General features: G+C 32.1%; 2 protein-coding genes and 1 long non-coding RNA gene across 4 annotated transcripts in view; all 3 read left to right on the plus strand.

The window, feature by feature from the left end:
• The first annotated feature begins 2,266 nt into the window (after positions 1-2,266).
• Positions 2,267-3,003, plus strand: LOC123708627. The gene is made up of 2 exons (XR_006753632.1): positions 2,267-2,351; positions 2,622-3,003. It is a non-coding gene; the product is annotated as an uncharacterized LOC123708627 (long non-coding RNA).
• A 342-nt stretch (positions 3,004-3,345) lies between these two features.
• Positions 3,346-4,760, plus strand: LOC123708611. The gene is made up of 2 exons (XM_045659405.1): positions 3,346-3,514; positions 4,070-4,760. Exons 1-2 carry the CDS (start codon positions 3,497-3,499, stop codon positions 4,580-4,582), a joined length of 531 nt encoding a protein of 176 aa, XP_045515361.1. The 5' UTR covers positions 3,346-3,496; the 3' UTR covers positions 4,583-4,760.
• Positions 4,761-6,890: 2,130 nt separating this feature from the next.
• Positions 6,891-23,531, plus strand: part of LOC123708602 (neuropeptide CCHamide-2) — a 35,512-nt gene continuing 18,871 nt past the window's right edge. Inside the window, exon 1 of one of the 2 annotated variants that reach the window (XM_045659393.1) lies at positions 6,891-6,949. The gene's annotated coding sequence lies outside the window, so the exon portion shown is untranslated. Of the gene's footprint in view, positions 6,950-13,030; positions 13,074-23,531 lie in introns of those variants that run through there. The other variant, XM_045659392.1, reaches the window with a different exon arrangement.

Consider the following 23,531-nt stretch of genomic DNA (forward strand, 5'->3'; position numbering starts at 1 on the left):
GGAGATTTGAGCTTAGATGGCGTGGTCAAGAGGCCATTAATATAATTAAATATTTCGGTTTATAAATAAAAAATAAATACAATTCTTTTACCCAACTGAATAAATCCTCAAACTCTTATTTAAGTGCAAAAAAATCGTAGGAGCCTGCGGAAATCGAATAATCGTTAATTATTTATCGATAACCTCATAACAGCTCTCGTGTCATTAAATTACGCTTTGACCGCCGTGTTCCGTTTTTAAATATTTTCTTTTTTAATTCGGCTTGAATTTTTTTAAAGGTTCTATTTAAAATGTCTACTGTCATAGGCAAAATATGTGTTGTCTTATTGGTGTTGAGTTTTAGTATGGGATCGGCGGAAAATAACACTGACGCAGAAAAGAATACGACGCCGTCTTTGGAAAAGAAATGCCCACCTCTGTGCATAGTTATTCCATTTTATCCTATTCCTACGTATTATTATTATCCATAATATTATCCAACGATTTGGGTGATTGGCTAGGTTAGATTGAATAATCGTTTTACTATTTCGCCAATTATTTTTAATCATATCGTAAATTAGTTATTCGAAACTCGAATTAATTTTTGGACTGAAATTTGGATAAAGATAAAGTCTTTTTTTAAATTAAGAAGCTTATATAATCGTTGTTATTACATCCTTAGAATTATTTAGTTATTATTATTAGTATTAATACTAAATTCAATTATGATAATGATAATATATTCAATTTCAGATGCTTCTTCAGATTATTCTTATTACTGTGTTGGATGAAGGAACCGCTTATTACCGAGATTGGGGGCCTATTCTGGCCCCATTTACACCTGGCGTGGTTCCTATCCAGACAGAATGTGACGATTCAGGACGGCCATGTCTTGAGCTGCCATCTAAAAAAAATTGCAAAGAAAAATTCTCACAACCTCACTTTCCTTGGCTTCCTCTGCCCTGGTGGTTTTTCTACTGCCAATCACTCATAGCCCCAAAAATAGGCCCCAAACTTATCACTACATCAAGTACGATACATCCATATTTTTCTAAGACGTTGGAGGAGTTTTTAAGGTTTCATAGACAAAGGAAAAGGTATTAAAAGAAAAGTAGTGATGTCTAAATATTTATTCTATTTTTAAATCGTATCCTATAAACTTTTTAAGTATTTTGATTTAAGCAAAGATTTTGTGTATTGTTTTTTTTGATAATTAATAGCAATAATAAATGATATTCGAATATAATGAGAACCAGTTTGATTTAAATTCAAGACATAACGTCCAGCTTAGTGTAAATTTGAAAATCGAATTCAATTGTAAGAAAAGACCGCCATAAATTTCCATTGGCTGTAATATGTATACAGAGAATCACAAATTTACATAACTTTTATATAAGTACACATGCTGCTATTGTTTTTCTATACGATTATCATATAAATATCGAATTATCATACAAACTTTTGATAAGCTCAAAAGCTACCACGACTTTGGTCACGTTTAAATATATCTGCGTCAAATATAACATTAATCTTAGTATACATTTCAGTAAAGGATATTGTATTCATAATATGCTTTACCGACTTCAAACAATGAGATGGATGGATGGAGTTCTTAACGTCAAGGACATTTATGTGTATTGATATGCACTTTAAAACGCCTGTCAACATCTATTCAAATAATTCTTCTTTGAAAGAATATATTTCCCAAATGGACCCTTAGACACCAGAATCTAATGATGAAGTCCAGGAGAAATGGAATGAACTTTATTGGAAGGCAGCGTCATAAAATCCACATCTTCCTTAGGTTATTAAATTCTTGGTATCAAAATAGTTTCTTTATTCCTTTGTATAAAACTAATAACAATATTTTTTTACTTTTTTAATTAAAATTATGTCACTTAATTCTACTTTTAAATCTAATCAGAAACTCTAACAGAAACATTCAAAATCTTCATAATAGGCGAAGAATAAGAGTGTCCAAGAAAATGCATATAGACTAATTTACTCTTTTGTATTGTACATTTTTAATTACCTACTTCTGAGATGGCTTAAAAATATAACAAAGCAAATGGTTTGTTTTCCAATATATTTATCTGTCTCTTTAGATAGATAAAAAAAGATGTGGACTGTGGAGCACAGACTTAAAAACTTATATGCGAGGTATGTCAAACTTTTTGCGCCTAAGATGGCGTTGTAGCAAAACACACATTTGATGTTAATTGTCAATTGTTTGGTTTATTATAAATTTTCCATTTATAAAACCATAAACACTTTATATTCGATTTAACGCCCATTAAACTATTGTAATAGTTTTAAGATTAATCAGTATAAAATCTGAGGTTTTCTTAAATATTTTTACTATGAAAACAAAGGTGATTATTGTTTAACAATTTTTTTCTTAATTTTTCAAAGAGAATTTGTTAATTATGTTTTAAAAATGAATTGTCTTGTGTAATATATATAGAAATGAACACACATATGAAATATATGTGTCTCTCAACTATGTGCACATTGAATAACACTTACTTGTGGGCGAAGATCGTGTAGAAACCGGCAAACCTCAAAGTATTTGCTTATAATCAAGAAAAACTATAAAAGAACGAAATATATATCTTTTAAACTCATACCATAATATTCTTCAGGCAATCGTACTCATGCTGTGTCTCCATTCCGTCTTCACCAAAATCTGGAAATCAACTAATAGGGATGTACCGAGGGTCCATAGACAAGAATTGTCATACGTTACGTTACCTGACAAGGACTTCTGTCAATTTATGAGAAAAAGCGGGGGAGACTTTCTGGTGCTGCCATGGTGGCAATACTACTGCGATGAAGAACATGACCAAGAAATAGGAAAGAAGAATGTCTACCTTCCGATGTATAATTCAATTGTGGAACGAATTCAATGGTATCGCCGCCATGGGATTTTCAAACCTGCCGATACTGAACTAAAGGAAACTAAAAGCAAATTCCTATAATTTTTTTTCTTATGACATAACTCAAATAAGAAAGCAATATTCTTGTGTTGGGATTTTTAATTTAAAATAAAAATATCCCATCCAATCCAATCCCATCAAGAGAGTGATAATTACCATAAGCATTTCTACTTAACAAACAAAACAAACAAAAAGAAATCCACAGAAAATTTAAATCATTTAATTGAAATGAATCTACTACTTAGTATTTAAATTGCCCTTGTTTAGCACCGTCTATTAAAAGCCAATGGCGCTGTAACGTCTTGGCCTCAGATCTCTAAGTCAGTTATTATTTATTTTTCTTAATAGACAAGTAGGTGACCTGTTTGACACAGGTCGCAATTTTCAGGCATGCCGGTATCGAGCAAGTACATAGAAAGATAAATCTTCAGGTGCACCCTCAAAAACGTGTACGCTCAAAAAGTTCCGTTTTTGGAGTATAATTCAAGTTGGAACATTCAAAACAAACACATCGATAACATTACTCAAACAAGTGATTTGTTTTTGAAAATTGCAGTTTAGTTTCAGTGTTATGCACAAGAATGCAGTTTATATTTGTGGTACGTGTTACATAAAAGCCTAATAATTTGTTCTATAAAATTATATATTTAAAGAACGGTACTTAATTGGCGACTGGATTCAGAAAGGATAGTTCTGTTGTTCATAACATTTCTTACCTATTTTTTAGTGTTAGGTAATCAATCACTAGATACTTGTTACATAGAAATATCCATTACTTGTGAATATTATATTAATTTATTAGTGAATTTTGGGATAAAAAATCATAAAATCATATTAGAAAATATCTTGTCAACACGTTGTATAATGTTTTATTTAAAAACAATTGAAGGACTCGAATTGAGACACAAATACAACCATGAAAATTAAATCCTTCAAATCAATACCGTTCTCAAGGCCTAATATGTCATACAATACCATACACATGTGCCATGGCAATCGAGTAATGATATTGCGACATATAAAATCGTCATATGACGTTATACGCATGTCTACCAAAGTGTTACGGTCAGTCTCGTTATACTGCTCGAAGAGACACCTTCCTAAATCGTCGTAAGATCTATCTAACCTATCTTATTTACAATGTTCTCTTTCAGACAATACTTGCACTCCACTTTACATTAGTAGTATGCAAGCGAAAATACAAAGATTCCTCCTCCGAAGAAAGTATAGAAAACGTCCTATACTACCAAGATTGCAAGCATAAACACGACCAACCACCGCCACTACAAATGAGAGCCGTTGAACCACCGACTACCAAGAAGCCTCAAGAATGCAAAATGTGTTGCTCTATGTGCTGTGGAGAGGAGTGTCAACAGTCAAGCACTTGCAATCAACAAAAGCCTCAGTTCACACCAGTGAAAAAAATTCAGCCAGCTCGACCCATCCGGCCGCGCATACAAAATCAAAACCCATTTTTTGCTAGAAGAGAATTTGGATTAACAAAAGAAAATATTAAGAGCCTTATATCTCAAGATACGGATATAAGAAAGATTTTAAAGGACTTAGTAAGAGTAACGATGCAGAAGGTTGATCTGATGCAGCTATTGAAGGCGAAGCAGACTGAGAAGCCGTTGCTGAAAGAGAGCGAGTATGAAAATGATTTATAAAGACACAGATCTGTAAATAAAAAGTACACATTCAAAAAGTAGCTTTCTTTCTCCTGGAATTACGTGTGTTTAAATGCAGATCTTCTCTCGTGTATGATGTTTACAAATGTTCAAATATTAGTTTGCCAATTAATTCTAGAAAGCAATAAAAATATAAATAAATTATTTATCCAGAATATTAACTGCATCTTCTACCACCACCATGTATGTACCACGAAGAGTATTCAGAGGAGTTGTTCGGATTAATGCTTGCAGTTGAGTTTCATTTTTTATATGGAGTAGGCATACTTAACCAATTCGACTTAGGGTCCTTCAAAAAAACAGCGTTCTAAGGCCTTAGGCGTTCCCAAAAGGCCGGCAACGCACTTGCGAGCCTTCTAGCATTGAGAGTGTCCATGGTCGACGATATTACTTAACAGCTTCCTGCCCGTTTCTAAGAAAAATATAGCGCATTTGAGTGAAATGTACTCGCAAAAGTTTATGCAGCAATCATTATGGCTTATTATAAATTGTACCTCTGCTGAGTCCCTCGGGATGTTAAATATTAACAACATGATGCAAATTGTTGAGAATTCGCCGAATAATTTTAGGAAAATTTTGATTTCACAATTCTGACGCTTTCTGTGACTAACTTCTGAAATCAAGTTAAAATTTTTCGGGGCCATGTTAAAGTACTTAATTTTTATAAAAAAAATAAAAATCATTTACCTGAAGTGGGATATTTATCAAATAAAGTTACCTAATGATCCTGGATAAGCTAAAAATTCTACTACGAGTATAGGTTTTTACCTTCAGATCTGTTTACACAGGTCTTACCTACCTACTCTACCTTCACTTTAAAATAATAGGTATGACGTTATAATTGCTTCAACATCAGTCATTAAATACTATGTATAGTAGTCTGTGCAGAAAGAGAACTGTCGTAGGATTTAGGAGTATTTATATGATTATATACTGAATATATATTTATTAGTGAATTCATTAAATTACGCAATTAACAATTACTATACTATACTGTCATAAACTGTCGAATTCAACTTAGTTAAACGGCTCCGTTTAGTTAAAAGGCTAGGCTGTTAATTGAACGGCTAATTAAGCTAGTTGGCTGCGACACTCACACACACTAGTTCTTAAGTTTACTAATAAGTATATTTAACATAAGAAGTATTTAAGAACACTACTTATCGTCTCTAAATAATGCGAAGATACTCATTTACACTAAAGAATAATGGACACTAAAACTATTTCACTAATACTGATGTACTTTTCAATATATTCCCTAGAACTGTGGTGCCAAGAAGTTTAAATCGATAGCCTCGACATTCACGTATTGGTGGAGCCTTTGATCACGGGTTTCAGCGATCTTTTTAATAATTCCAGCGACGTCTACATTGAGGTCCCGATAGAGGTTGCTATTAGTGTACCAAGTATTTAGTACACATACACAAGTTTTACAGATAAAATAGTAGTACTATTAATAGAGGCATAACATACTTAGTTACATAACAATAATAAAAACACAATGCTCTGGGTAATCCTTAGAAACTATTTTTCTGTGACGATGACAAATAATAGTTTAGCACTCAGGTCCACTACAGGACCACTTAAAAGGTAGTAATAACTCTCTTTTGTGTACGACATATTTCAATCTTTGTTCACACGTTGAATTGTTTTATATATTTCCATATAATATTGTGTAATATGTTTTTTTTATATAATAGTATACTCTGACTAATTGTTATATTTAAAAAAATGTCTGCTTGTACACACGTAAGTAAAACTTCTTTATGACCTTTTTTTTTAGAAAAAATATCTACTATATGCAACTTTACAGAAATTGGTTAAATAAAGTTTAACAAAAGGCTTTTATTATCACAGACATGAATACAAATAATACAATGATTTAATTTTACCTTATTACTACTAAGATTATTACAGAATTATATTAATTGTAATAGATTTATTACAATTACCTTACTCCGCGGAGAAAGTACTCTTCGAATCAACCGTCGTAAAAAGAAAAAGGTGGTGCGTAACCGAAAAATGTGACGGTAAATATATTCCCAACAACCTAATTCTTCATATGACCTACTTGCCTACCTAAGATTCTACATCCCAGAGTAGATCCAGAGTGATGATTTTAATTCCGCTTAATATTCTTTATCTTTAATAAAATCTTGGTTCGTTATGTCTAATCTAGTTTGCAATAGATTACACTATCTTCATAGTATACGTTACCCGTACTTTTAGTTAAATTAAAAAATGCATTGCGCGTTAGACTAAGTTATTAAGGTGTTTAAAGTTGGCTGGGAACTACTAATCATAAAATCATGAATCAATTGGTTTGCAGTGTCATCTAAGTATCAGGTAAGCCTACTGCCCGCTTCCTTATCTAATATATAACATTCTCGTGTCACATTTCCGATTATTATGTGAATTTGTATGCATATTCAGGAAGTCTGAGAATCGATCCCATCTTTCAAACCCATCTAGTCTAGTAGTAATCAAGTGGAGTGTCCCTCCAAAAACCATCCCCATACTATCAACCACTATATATTTTTTTCTTAATTTAAAAAATTATGACTAGAACTCTGAGGTTTATATAGAGAAATATTCACAGAAAAACCTAAAAGTTTTCATTCCGGGAAACCGAACTGTCTCTGGGGTAGCATAGCAAAATGTTTCATATGGGTTTGTACTAAAAAGGGAGGCTAAGTAAAATCACAGTAAGGAGAAAATAAATTCGCCGGGCAGCTGGTTGTTTTTTTTCAAAATAATTCCACTCCCTTCATCGGCAAAGTTTCATGTATTTTGTAAATATTTTTTGTGACCTTTTAATAATAATTTATATATATCACTTAATTTACATAATACCATCATAATATATGCTCGAAACCGACATGTCTTGCCTGAAATACCTGACGTGATGTTTGTGGAAGTTTATACCTATGCCTATTAATAAAAAAACCACAGATAGAGAAATCTAAACTTTGTAAAGTTAATGTTTTTATGATAACAAAACATTTGTTTTAACAAGTAACACTCTGAAAGTAACACGATCGATTGTTACAATCACAAATAATTTTTGTAGTATTAGTAAAAACAAATTATGCTCTGGAAGGTGTAGCCATTTAGTAAAACTGTTTTAAAAATATTTATTTCTTATTGTCACTTTGAACAATTTTCGTTTGAATAGTAATAATATAATTTAGAATAATCATTTCTTAATATTTCCTTTAACTCGAAATATTATTAATAAAGAATAAAGTGTGATTTGGGAACGTTTAATCTGTTTTTCTCTGAAAACAGAAATATATTCTGTGGTATATTAGGTGATTTGAGATTACACTTTTAACATAATGTCTTTGTCTGATGCTGGGCTCGAAATATTTATACTTTTCTACACAGTTTGAATTGTGTATTTTTTATTCAAAACTATGTATATGCATTATATCTTTATGACGTTTAAGTTTCTATTTAGTTTTAGTTATGATTATTGTTTTAATTTTTTATTTTGTAGTTCCTTGTTTAATTTTTTCCCTTGTTAGCCTGCTTATTTTATTTTTATTTATTTATTATCTCCCATATAACATTTACAACAATAAATAAGATTACAGTTGAGAAGGTATTGGGAGACTGGTTTCCAAACTAGGTAAGAACCTGTGATATTGATAAACAGGCTTCCATTCACAGCAAAGTCATATTGAGTGGTAACAAAAAGTATATACATATATGGGTAGGTAAATAAATTTAACGTTTTAAATAAGGAAACTAAAACAAAACAAAGCAGTCAACTAGTTAGGCATTAGTAGAAATAAAGTTGTATGGGTGTATATTAGGGTGTGTGTAAGTATGTGTGTGTATGTGAGTGTGATAGTGGGAGAGGGTATGTACGCGTGTGTGAGTGAGTGTTAGAAGGCTGTGGGTATGTCAGGCACACGCCTGAGAACATATCTGAAAATTATTTTAATACATCTAGCAGATTTTGCGTTTGGTCATAGTTCAAAGTAAGTAAAAATGTATGAACTATTTGCTTTACACTTTTGCACATTTTTTAGTTTTAGGATATATATTCAGAATTTTGTTAAGTTTGTTATACAAGTAACAGCCTTGCCTCAATAACAGCCTCTAAAAAATTAGAATAGGATGGGGTTTCACAAACGCTATATTTGCGACGTTTGTCCAATATAGCGGTATCGAAGAATAACATCGAATGTTGCTTAAGAACAGTGTATAAGATAAACAGCTGTCGAACTGTAAGTACAGAACTGCTTTTATTAAGTTCAGCAGTAGAGAAACGAAAGGGAAGAGAAATGAGGTTTTAAGAACTGCTCGTTGGGCTCGCTCAAGTTTCAGGAGTGAGGATTTATAGGTGCCTCCCCAGATCACTACACAGTAAATGGCAAAGCGACTCGTACACCCTTCTAATTGTAATGGAGTCAGCAACCCCATGCAGGCTCCTGAATACATACATTAGCTTGCGCAAACGTCCCGAAAGCAATTCAATATGACAATTGAACCTAAGATTGTGGTGGAAACCTCCCCCAAGTCGGTGCATGAAATAATAAAGCCGTGACATCCGCAAAGGTAACGATGATTATGTTAATATCATTGTTGTGTAATATTTCTTGTTTAATTTTATGCATACACGTTGTTTTAGAACTTATAAATACATTTAAAAAATTGAATTATTTCATGAGATTCACGTGCCAAATTTTTTACTTTTATACTAATATTATAAAGAGTACAATATTTTTTTGTATGTTGTCAAATACACTACAATCTAATAAAATCATAAAATATAGTTTGTATGAACCTGTAATAAAATCTCTTTGGCTATACTATTTGTATCTGGCTGGTTTTGGTATCATTAATAGATTGAATTTTAAAGAAGATAATTCCAAATTCAAATTAAGAAAATGTGTGATTTTTATTTATTTTTCGTTCCGTCAAGATGAGTGAATCTAATGAAGAAATTCGATACATTTTAAAAATTTAACTGCGAAAAACAATTGCGATGTTTATTGTGACTTAGTGCAGTGTCTGTGAGAGTAGCACAAATTTGGTTTAAGCGTTTTTAATCCGGGAATTTTGAAGTCAAAGATGCACGTCGCTCTGGTGGATGGTGGTGGTGGTGGATTACGGATAAAATGGATGCCATTTTTGAAAAAGTGGAGCAAGGTCTCAATATCAGAAGTTACGACGTAGCTGAAGAGTTTTGGCGCATTTGCAAAAACTTGGTACACAAACCGCACGATATTACCTCACGAGCTCACTGAAATAAATTTAATGAACCGTATTTATTTGTGATTCTATATTACGACGTAATAAAATCGAACCATTTTTGAAGAAGCTGATAACTAGCTGAACCAGCTAAAGCTGAAGAAGCTGGTAATGAAAAGTGGATCACGTACGACAAGAACGTGCGAAAAAGGTCGTCGTCAAAGGCCGGTCAGCCTTCACAGACTGTGGCTACAGCCGGGTTAACTCGCAACAAGCTGATGCTATAAGCCGTTACCACCAGGTAGGACCATCGATTATGCACTCTACTGCGAACAACTGATGAGATTACAGCAAGAAGTTGAGAGAAAGTGGATTAATCAACAGAAGGTTTTGGTTTTGGTTTTTCATCTTGATAACACTAGACCTCACACATATTTAGCCATTCAGCAAAAATGAAAGAGAGCTTGGCTTAGAGATGTTAATGCAGCCGTGTAGTCCTGACCTTAACCTTCAGATTTCCACCAGTTTCGGTCTCTTCAGAATTCTTTAGGCAGTGTCATGTTAACATCACGAGAGGACTGCCAAAACCAATTGTGGCAGTATTTTGACCAGAAGCCCCAAAATTTCTGTACCAATGGGATCATGTCCCTTCAAGATGGCATAGTCATCGAATAAAATGGTACCTACATACTTTAGTTTAATATAAATAAACTAAATTAAAAAATGTTGTGAATTTTCTTAAAATATGGAAAGAAACCTTTTTACCAACCTATTAAAAAAAAAAAGGTTTATAGGGTTGGAACGTTTGTACACACCAGAAGGGAATGACTGTATGGAATGGGAGGTGGAGAGTGTAAATCCATTTTATTACATTTAAAAAAAAAACAGAACAATATTTCAATGTTCAATATTTACTTTATTCCATATATGAATCAATTTTGTAAATTGCACAGAATCAATTCTAAGTTACAGGCATTTGGTTAAACCTAAACGTTTCTCATTAAGCAATCAATTTCAACAGTTTAGTAGTTAAAGATAACATTGTTAACGGAAAACAGAGATCTAATAATATTCAATGTAAATTTCTTCAATCTAAAATTCTATTGAAATAATAATAATAATAATAATTCAGTTATTATGAAAAGTTTTCACTCGGTGTTTTGTGTCAAATGTGGATCTGGGATCGATTTCTTGTAATAGATAATGTTCATATTAGGTGGCTGAAAACCCACATTCCATAACATATATTTTTAAAGGCCGCACCCACTGAAATGGGTGTCAATGGACTGCTCTTTTTGGGCGTCCAGTAGGCTTCTGTGATCCTTATAAATATATTGACTATGATGGTCGTCATTTTGAAAATTTTATGCAATTTTATTCTATTAAAGTAATTGCAATTGTTTTGTTTGTTTTTATTTATTACAAACAATTTTTTTTTGTTTCTTCCATAAAAATGATGCTTGCTTAATGAAATTTACCAAATAAAAAGCTTATAAACTAAGGAAGGAACTTTTAAATTCAAGAACATTTTCCTAATATTTTTTAAATGCTTATGTTTTGGTTTTATGTTTTTATGTCAAATAGCTTAGTGTTTAAGCTAAGTAATAGAAAAAAGAAACAATTCTTTATCTTTATTATTATCAAAAATCCGCGCAAACTCACAAAAATATCTTAAACTACAAAAAATCCCAGAACATACATTATTATTAATTATTGGGGGTTAGTCGGGTTCCTCTAAGGGTGAATTTATTTTAATTTAATTTAATTATCTCTGGGCCACCGCTGGACACTCATTTACATTTATATGGAACAGATGCTAAAATATAATCACGCCTTTTAGGAAATTACGATTAATCTTAAAAATGATTTAACAGCAGTCTTGGCATAGTGGCTTGAGCGTACTACCCTCATCAATGAGATCTTAGAATCAATCCCCGGGAATGGATTTTCTATGAGCCCAATTAGCACGCACTCATGAAGGGTAAACATGGCGGCGATTCTTGTATGTTGGTCGCAGAAGACTGCCACAGGGTATTCAAATTAAATGTTGTAATTAAGCTGAGTGAGTTCGTTTATTAGCTGCTCACTAAAGTATTTCCAAACGAATTCGACTTAGGGTCCTTCTCGAAAGGAACTCTGACATTGAGTGACTACGGGCGGTGGACGGTGTTAATTTTTTTATAGAACGAGCCCGCGAGATGCCCAAAAAGGGTAGCCATCGCAGCCCATGGACACCGATTTTAGTGGGTGCATTGCCGGCCTTTGAGGGAGGAGTGTACTATTGTTTAGAAATTGGAGATAGTATCTCCCAAGGAAGACCCTCCACCGGGTGTCGATTCCACAGTTCGCTAGTTCGAAGATCTCAAGTGAAGCGGATCGTGAAAGACTTCCAGCCATCAAGGTGATGCAGATGGTTTTTTTAATAATAAGACGCTAAGATCCTTCTCCCCGTTTTATAAAAAAAATATTTGTTCATAAACTCCTTTCAGAGTTCTATTTTGGTATTGCTGTTGCCATTTGAAAAATCAAAACAACTCATGGGAATCATTACACATCTGATAAGCCATAATTAAAAAGCATCGAGTGCTTCCTACAATCAACTGAATAACAACTTCATAATCAACTGATTGCAACTAATAACTTGAGTGCGTGAGCGAGAGGATGGGGTGATGTGTTTGGTCTCGCTTTAACCCCAAACGTGGTTGAATTGCGTGTAGAGCTAAATATTTTTAGACTGGTAACTGTTCAATTATTTATAGATATTAAATATTTTAGTTATTCTCATGTACGTAGCATTTGCTTAATAATTTTCTCCACAGAAAATGATATTGAATGACTGAATTTATTCTAGGGTAAATTTTTTATTAATTAATTACGTAAATTCATTACTTTTTGGATTTAGAACTCAGATGAAAGCAAGTTTCAAATCAGCATTGTACATATTTTTGTAATACATTGCTTAGTTATAATTTGTTTTAAAATGAGAGAACATGTTTCAATATACAATTACAATCGCTCTGTAGTTAAGATATACCATTGTACATAAAAAAACGTGAGAATAGCGTGAAGTAAAACACAAATGGTCAAATCACAAGAAAATTGTAGGAAGGTAAAAAGTTTAACCAGGTACGTATGAGCGGCCCACGCATTATTCGCTAGCTCTATGGGCGGACTTAAAAGCGCGCGGCCCGCCCGCCCTAGCGTACTTTACGTGGTAACGGCGACGCCAGTGGTTCCTGGTAACTTCGCTGCAACTTGGACTTGACACGTAAGTTTTATAACTTTTTTTAAATATAGAACAGTTTTAATATATTTTATGACCTGCCTATTAATTAACGTTACATTAAAAAGCTTTGCTTTTTTAGTGTTCTAAATTTAAAGAATTAAAGAAAGGGTCTTTAAATTCCAATTATATTTTTCACAACAAAAACAAATCAAATTAAGTTATCTTAAATAGGCCAACTAGTAAAAGAGTTTGATATTTATGTTATATATTTAATTTATCATTCAGATTAAAACTGTTAAATTTCTCAATTATATTAATTACAATATGGTAGACACAAAAATATCCTATTTAGAACGCAAATATCTTTAGAGTGTTAGTGTTATTAAGATGCTAATCGATTTTTTCTAATATTAGTAAAATACTAATAATAGTACTACAGTGTTTAACTTTTTTGTTGAATTAATATATTTCGTACAATTAATTTTATCCAGCAAAACGTGTACGTATGAAAACTCAAATTTTAAGATACGTTTATAAATCCGACGAAAATGTATAAATCAATAATTAACAAAATGTTACATCTTAGTGGTACAAGCATCAATATATTTCTTATATTAGAAAACTCCTTCAATGTGTGAATTGTAAAAATGGATATAACCAGGGTGTCTTTGCCTCAGCGACTAAACTTATTTTTTATCTTTAATTAACTTAATAATTTATTATGTTAAAATCTTGTAAGGTGGAAATAATTTTGATTATATAAACAACAATTATAAACACATACTTTGGAAATAGCATATAAAATTTTATATAATATTTTCGATTAATAAAGAAAAATAATATCAAAATATGATTTCTAAGATAAAAAATATCTTAGACAGCTTTTTATTACTAACATAATAGTAAATTTGAATACGCTTTTAACAAATTATTTTGATTGATTGATTGTGTTAGAAAAAAATCGTAGGCTTATATTGAATGTATGTTATAATATAGTAAGAGCATTCAAAAGCGATACAACGATTACAGTGGCCACAACACAACACAATTTTTCGATACCAATATGATAGATGAAAAATAAAATTTCTTAATAAATAATATGTTAAAATACAATTATTTACTCAAATTAAACTCATGTTCTGAATAAAAATGTTTGTTGTACTATTATTATATTAATTTATTTTGTCATAATGAAACAGAATTAAATATTTAATAACCTACGTTTACCTAAAATACCAATTTACACATTTCAAAATTAATATAATTGTACGATTGAAAATAATTTCACAATGCAGAATATAAATTAATTTGATTGTCATTCTGTCCTTAGTGTAAATATATTTTAATTTAAGTATACTTTATTGGGTTTTAATTTAATTATTCATGGCTGATGCTCGAGAGTGTTTACTACATATTTATCTCTATTTTCTAACAACTACGTGAAATCATTCAGAGGTAAACCTGCGGAACTAGAGCGATTCATTGTCCATCCGCGACGTAGTAGCCGGCGCTTCTATGCGCCACGTTAAAATCTAACTATTATAATAACGTTGATCACCCTTTTTTAATGAGTCTTTTGACACACATTTGGCGCAATTTTAATTTAATTTCATAACAAATAATATATATAAATAACTCTAGATTTTCTACATAAGAAAAGAATTAAGGAACAATATAGATTCTAGATAGAAATATTCTATATTATTTAATTTATACTGTAACGAAGTTTTAATAGATAAATCTAGGCATCTTAAGTATAATGGATAAGTCTTATAACATTTCTTAGTCTCCATTAAAATAAAGACACATTGGCCATATACCTTAAATCAGAAATTTAATCGTAGTATAACTTACCTGACAGCTACTCAAGCCATCAGAATATACTTTAAGTCAAAACTATAGCAAATAAAAAATGATTTGCTAAGTAATATAGCCGGTGACTAGGGGACTTAAAAAAGAGCGTAAATCTTTCTTGTCTTAGAAATGTTCTCTTTTTTTTACCGTCACGGAACTTAAATAGAATAACAGTAAAGATACGTAGAGGAAGCTTTGAAAAATATGGCCAAAAGTTGGATACATTTTGCTAGTTTTATGGATAGTTATTGGTACCAGCTCGCTCAATTAACGTAAAAATTTCCGATAACGCCCGATTATTACCAATAAAGTTTTAATCATACTTACCATATCTTTGAAAATCGCGCTTTAAGTAGTTATTATTCCATTATCATAAAGCTTATTAAATCCTCATATCTCGGCTTATAAAACAGATTCCATTGTGTATTAACTGATTCATAAAGATACAATTTGACTAAGTGCAAATGTAATGAAATTGGTCGAAAACGTGTCCTGTTAAAATGTTTGTCATTCAAATAATTGGATGTGTAGGTGTTTATTTCATTATAGGATTGAATTATTAATATTTTTAAATTTATTTTCGTATAAAAGATAATAGAACATACAGAAATGAAGCATTCAGTAAAGCTTTAGAACGTGAGCTTCAAGCAAGCTTGATTGACAGCTTCAAACACCGCAAGGCTGTTGTCAGTTGACAACTGTTGATGAACTGATGAAAGTTCTACCAATAGACAAACTATTTATTGCCATAGTGCTTAACTTGGGGCGTCATAAAAGGCCGCGAGGCCTTTGGTATTGAGAGTGTCCATGGGCGGCGGTATTACTTAACATCAGGTGAGCCTCCTGCCCGTTTGTCCACTGTTCTATAACAAAAAAGCATATTACCTAGTCATCGTTATTTTGGCAAATAATCAAGGAGGCTACCAATTACTTTGCGTAATTGATATACATGATCCAAATACAGTCTTTCAATGTTGAAATATCGGCTTCCAACTCTACACAGTTTATACCTAGATAGCTAATAGGTCTGCAAATCTGCGGCCATCCTCAAACATTGAATTAGTATCTGAATTCCAGTGTTGGGGTCTTCTGCCTTAGAGACGACTTTTATTTCAGTTTCTATTTGATGTATGTATAAACATTCTATAAACATTAATAATAATATTAATAACACTCACCTCCCTTGGACAAGCAAAAAATCAAATATAAGAGTTTCCTCCAACTTCGATTTTGTTCTCGTTGAAGGACAGAATCTTGGGACGTGGTGTTCAAGTGCAAAGGTCATTAATTAAAGATTTAAGTTGGCATCTGGTATTGGTTGACCCTAGAGCTAGTGCTTTTCTCAATAAATAAGTATAGCAAAACCGCGAGGGAACGTTAAATGAACTATGCCACAGGGATCAAACTTTTTAAATTTGTTTTAACTATCTGTTTATTAATTTATTATTATTATTACTATGTAGGTTATATATAATAACAATAATAAGTATAAAAAGTTTATTATACAAACTATACTAATGTTTTAAAGAGAAAGTTATTTTTGTTAATTATCAAACGTTTTCTTGCGAAGCTGGGTTCAGGCTGATTGTAATTTTAAAATATCAAAATAAATAGGTAACCAGACAATGCAAGTAATTTTGGTTCTTATATATTAAACAAAGTCTTGATACAGAATTCCGATTTATGTATTGATACTCAAAGATCTGTAGAATTTGCGCGCGTAAATTTTACTTGCAAAAGAAGCCTTGGGGACTTAACGTTTCTACATAATATCGATGAAAGTAAGATACTCTAAGCCTTGGCTTACTAATGCTTACTATAATTTTCTTTAAAACAAGTAGATCAAGAAAATTTTTTAGATCCATTAACCATCCAATAAGCAATGAGCACTTACAATATTTTTTTACATCTATATAGATACATAATTTTATATATTTAATCTGTAGATGTGTTAAAGCAAGGGACTGTAAGTGAGGTATCGGGTTCGATTCAAGGTTGGAGTGCAGATTTGTTGCGACTCAATAATTCTCTCATGTGGCGGATATTCGTATAGAAATGCCATAAAATATACACTAATAGGTTAGGTCGGACAATAAACAAAGAATTTTGGCATCGTAGAAACCTTAAAGGGACCGACGAAAGTGTTGAGTGTTTCATGGTTAAAAGTAACACATCATGAGGGCAAATTAATTTACGAAAATTTCAATAATTTTATACAAAAAACCAATTAAAAAGAATGTAGTTAAGAAGAAGTTAATCTAATTAACTTAACTCCTAAGATTAATTTTACTTTTTCATAAATGGATATCCTCTGAAGTTACCTAGCAATGCCTTGTTTCAATAGTGAAACGCGACACACTTAAACAAAATTGCTTTTGGATGCCTTTCATTTTATAAACATAACACTCAAGAATATTATTTCGCAAACAAGCGCAAAGGAATAAAGTATTTGTTATCAGCAAGATAAACGTCTTGTGGGACTTATATGTCGCGTGTCAATTGTTCTTGCGATCGTATAAAACATACCGATAAAGACAAGTGTAGCTGTTCTAAGACGTAATCGTTAGAAAAGACATTTGTGTATTTTGTCTAAATCAGCTTTAAATATTACTATTTATGGGAAATATCGAGTAGTATATTAAAATAAAGATGGAACTTTAAAACCTAGACATTTGGGAAGGTTTTCAACAATTCAGTCAGCGAGACTGTTTGATACTGTAATGATATGGAGATTTAAAAGGTTGCGGAGGAAATGAAACAAGCAACGCATAGTGGATGGACTGCTATAAATAGTTATTAAACAATTATCAGTGTTTATATCCGTAAAATAATTTTGATTTAAACATATAATTAATCAAAGAAAAATCTTTTGTCGTTAATAAATTACATTTATACTTAACAAAACAAAACTTATAAGATTAACTTCATTGTTAATTTTATAGATAAATACCACAAGCAAATATTAGATAATGGCTAATTACGTACACAATAATTAACCACACATACAAAACGTTAATCAAAAACAAATATTTTGTTTTTGAAGCATTGCTTTTTATTGATAAGAATTAATCTCTTCACTTTTACGTATACAAAATAAAATTTACAAATATGCTGAAGGGTTTTTATGCCTTTTTATAGCAACTTCGGCAATTGATAACGCAATTTAGTCGCATAATACAATAACTAGCCCAACCTTTTAGATTAATTTATTTAATAGTTGTTGTCTATACTAATTAATACTCTTTATTAATATTCAAAAGTTGTTCCTTCTTTATAAAGAAATGAAACTAAAGTTTTTTTTTATTTCGAATGGGCACACGAATTACGAATAATACTTTAAGGTGATATATTTAGAGTATATATCACCTTATTGCGATACTTTTTCGTTGAGCGAGGAAAGCTCTAGCTCTGTGGTCACCGTTACTATCTATCAGGCGCCAACATACATCTTTAATTAGCGCCTGTGCACTTGAACCCTATTATATATGTATACCAATGCACATCATAACGTAATAATATTATAAAAATGGTCATAAATTAACACAACAAGTTATCATATTTTTTTACTACCTCATTGGTTTAGTGGTATGTTACATTGTAAGTCATAAGACAGGTGGTGTGGGAAATATGCCATCCGAACATCTCGGCAAAACAGCTGCACCTGCTCACGAAATACTTTAGTCGTGTAATCTATGCCATTCTATGAGATGTATGGAATAGATAGACTAGCGTACGTACTTGCGTTAAGCGTAGATGGCAAGCAGCCGAATCCGAAAGGCCGCAGGCCTGAAGCTCATTTTTATTTGCAAATGAATCAAAAACAATTTTTATTTGCAATTTTTTGCGTTACCTGTTAAGACAGGATTGTGATTATAGTTTTTAATAATAAATTAGTAATACATTTATATATATAGTTTAATTAATGTTCACCTATGAACGTTGGCAGAAAAGAATATTAGTTCTCTAAACTCACATTTTACTGCCAGTGTTAAGCTGGCAATAACGCTTCGTCCATCTTTTAAATCGCCAAGTCTTTTTTGCATTTTGAAATGTTTGTAACAGCAACCATTATAACTCATGATACAGATATATATTATGATAAACAACGAGTAATACAATGTTATCTTTTATGAAACTTTGACACTTTGCTGTTAACTATGAACAAAGGTATCACAGATGATGTATCGTCTTTTGAAAGTTGTACAAATATTCGTCAATCCCTTTTAACCGTAAATTTCATTACGAAACTTTTCGCCATTTTTCTCGCTAAAGCCTGTTCACCTTTTATTTCCTAAAAAGTTAGAGCATAACCCACATATCTAAGGTCCTACTTTCGATTACCGGATAAACACTTTCGATAGTGTTGTTAAATTTGAACATTCTGATTCAAATAGCCAGTTCAACCCACATTTGAAGCAATGATGAACGCATAAGGCGTGTATGAGGTTCCTAAACTGTGACAGTAGTAGATTGAATAAAATTTTATCAAAATGTATAAATTAAATAGTTCACTTTCTCACTTTCTATGCGGCTTGATCCATTGGCGTTACGTGGAGATGTGGGGTCTCTCTGCATCTTCTACCGCATTTACCACGAAGAGTGTTCAGATGAGATATTTGGACTAATAGCTGATTTTCATCATCGGACGTCAAGTCAGCTTAAAAAACTAAAATCCGTATCGCCCGACGTTTCACAACTGAACGATTCTTAAGGCAGATTTTGCCGCGCACCACGTCTATATGGAACCAGCTGCCCACTGAAGTATTTCCGTATCAATTCGACTTAGGGACCTTCAAGAAAAAAACGTAGCATTTCTTAAAAGGCCCAACGAATTCGCGAGCCCTCTGACATTGTGAGTGTCCATGGGCCAAAATTAGATGAGCTATCACTTAATATCAGAGTTCAGTTTCCCTGTTCTATATAAAAAAAACTTCCATCACTACACAAGCGTATTGATTGTATATCTAAAAAAGGTAATACATATAGTCTTTGAACGCGTCGAACGTTCCGAGATCACTCAACATCTACGCTTTTGTTATATACAATGTAATTAACAATATGTTTGTAAGTAAATATTGATTTACGTCATGCCTTTTAGAGTCTGTATATGACGTAAAAAGCAATATACCACTTAAGTAACCTGCGTGTTTCATAATAAAGAGTAAATCCAGTTGAATGCCTCTCAACATTATCTCTATACACATGAATACATCATTTGTCAGTTTACGACAAAAGCAGGGTGCTTTACGATGTTTTAGTATTCATAATATTACGCCATCTTAGCATCACTTTCGCGCCAAAATAAAAACGCAATAAAACTTTAATGACTTGAAAACTTTATAGTTTGGTTAAAAGCTCCAACATCTCAGAATCAGTCAATCGTTTTTTAAGGGTTACTTAAGCCATTAAAAAATAAATAAATCAGTGAAGCTACAAGCTTTTTCGGTCTGCGCCATAAATTTCCGTATCTGTATCAAATCATTTGCCAACCTAATAGGCGAGTAGAAGATCTTTTTGAGTCTAAGGCAAGCCGCTCTCGTCACGGTGTTTTTGTCACCGTTCGAATGTTAAACGCTCACGTAGAAAGAAAGTCCATTGGTGACGGGGAACCTACCAGGGATTCGTACTCTGAAGCCACTAGACCAACACTGCTCTATGATTTGACTAGGGAAATAATAAATAAAGAGGTTGAAGTTTCATCAGTTATTATATGAGTGGACGTTTCAGTAGTTAAATTACATATATACGTAGTTATATGTAGATTAGATACACAGCTATAATCGACAATTAAAAATAATTAAACTGACATCATAATGGCGGACAATATTAATTTACAATCGCGGGGTTTTTTTTTTAATTACATATTAGACGCTAGAAAAAAATTAATTTAATTCTTTTACTTAATACATTTTTGTATGAAAAAGAATTGTAGTTAATAACGGAATCTGTTGCTTGAAGACACGGTTAAAAAGTTAATGAGTTTCATAAAGTCTGATGTTTCATCATTATTTTAGAATGTACAAGAATATTATCTTAATTCCAACCTAATCATTAGTATGAGTCTCTAATTAAGAAGTTTAAATAGACTAAATAAATATCATAGAGAAACAAAAAGAAGAAAGATAATTGATACATGAATATTTCTGATCAACATTTTAAAAGGGTTATACTCTTATATAATAAGAGTATAAGAAAAAGCTAATTTAAAGAATTTTAAGAAAAACACTTTTTGAACGGATTAAAGCTATGTATTATTATTAAAAAAAGCTTTAATCCTTTCAAAAAGTGTTTTTCTTAATGTGTAAAAGCCATTTTAACAAAAGACAATATTAAAGAACTTTATTTCTCATAACAAAAATGTATTTTATTTACATGAGACACTTAATACATATATACGAACGAGACACACGTCATCAACCGTCCGAATTTAACTCTCCTAGGCTCATTCTGATATGTTTCTTCAAAACAATTTTGAATTGTTTAAATGCGCTAATATTACGAACGTTAGACGGTAATTGATAAAATAATTGCGCACCCTCATACTTAATAGACTTCTTCAAATAATTTGTACGCGAATGAGAAAATTAAACTTGGTATTCGAACCACTCTTATCAGTTGTGCTTTTTTTACTAATTTAAAAACCGTTATTTCTTTCATCAGCATAAATATATATTTTGCGTGTAACTCATATTTGGTAACATATAATATATATATATAATTCTCATGTCACAATGTTCGTTCCCATACTCCGCCGAAAGGTCTTGAGCGATTCTTACGAAATTTTTTATGCATATTCAGTAAGTCTGAGAATTGACAACTATCTATCTTTCAAACCCATCTAGTCTAATAGTAATCAAGTGAAACGGAGTGTCTCCCCAAAAACATCACCTCTATCAATCACTATATTTTTTTTGTCAATTAAAAAGTTATGTCTTGAACTCTGAGGTTTATATAGAGAAATATTCGCAGAAAAACCTAAAAAGTCTCTGGGGTAGTATAGCAAAATGGTCCATATGTATGTACTAAACAGATAGGCTAAGTAAAAACACAGTAAGGAGAAACGAAGTTCACGGGGGCAGCTAGTATAATATAGTATCTTTATCCGATAATTTCAGACTACGTCTCCACCAGTAACATAATTTCGGACTGGGAGTTTATTTGGTGATCTGTTTAGACCCGGTATAGAGCGATTCGTGCATATATGTAATCAGATTGAAACTGGAACCGAACTAAGTTAGTTACCCGCAATAACCGCGCTGTCAGTAACCAGAATAACATGAGCACTGTTCAGTCACCTGTTATTTTAGAAAAGCTCCTTCATTTCTTTTGCGAATTGAAACGTCTTATGTGTTACGGTTTAGAGAATGAGTTTAAGCTCTTCTTCTTCATATATATACTTCAATATTCATAACAGATTGTTCCGTTCATAATTACAATGTTTTATCTTATTAGCGGAATAACATTAATTATGTATTTGGCTGGTTCCAAAAACAAATGCACGTGTAAATAGATGTGAAAAATCTAGAATGTTCGAAATGAATTTAGAATTCCTAACTAAAGAGGAGTTTTGAGGAGTATTTGAGGGCAAAGTGGCCAGTACGACCAAACGTCAATTTCATATGTAAGAACCTAATATGTAAAAAAAACGCTGTGGGGCGAAATGTGTGGCGCTACAATCGTTTTAGGTCTGGGTCTCAGGTTTCTGTATCTGTTTCATAATCATTGTTTCATTTCATAATCATAATAATAGGCAAGGTGAGCAGCTTCCTGTGTCTGACACGCCGTCGATTTTAGAGACAAGCCAGTTTCTTCACGATGTTTTCCTTCACGGTTCGAGCGAACGTTAAATGCGCATATAGAATGAAAGTCCATTAGTGCACAGCCGGGGATTGAACCTACGACCTCAGGGATGACAGTCGCACGCTCAAGCCACACTGCTCTAATACGTACGTTAATCGTAAAGTATTTCTTTCATAATATGTTTTCTAACAACCACTTAATAGTATATATTTTAAAAAATCTTACCACAATAGTTTTTGATTTCTTCTCATATTTTAGTTATCGTTAAGAAACAAGGTCGCTTTTCACATCGTCCCCACAGGACACACCTAAATCTAAATATGATGCGTCTCGCACCTTTCATTATAATTTTCACATATATTTACAACGTTGAGTACATTTTGTTGTTGAAACTTCTGCATAATACATTTTAATAAAGGTAAAAACAGGTTTTACATTAAAGAAAACGTAAACAGTATTAATGTAAATCATTTATAAATGGAACACTTCGCTTATTATACTTAAGATTGTCGTTTCTAATTACTTATATAACAATGTAAATCGTAAACTGTTTCAAACCTAAACATAACAATCAAATATACAGTATTTAAAATTTTCTTTTGCCCCTATTTAATAAAAAAAGTATTTTTTTTATTAAATAGGGGCAAACGGGCAGGAGGCTCACCTGATGTTAAGTGATACCGCCGCCCATGGACACTCTCAATGCCAGAGGGCTCGCGAGTGCGTTGCCGGCCTTTTAAGAATTTGTACGCTCTTTTCTTGAAGGACCCTAAGTCGAATTGGTAATTGAAAATTAATAAAAAGGAAAGATAAATTTAAAAAAAAAATGGTCCCTATGGCAGTGTA

Source organism: Pieris brassicae, chromosome 4, assembly GCF_905147105.1.
Source record: "Pieris brassicae chromosome 4, ilPieBrab1.1, whole genome shotgun sequence".
Classification (NCBI taxonomy): domain Eukaryota; kingdom Metazoa; phylum Arthropoda; class Insecta; order Lepidoptera; family Pieridae; genus Pieris; species Pieris brassicae.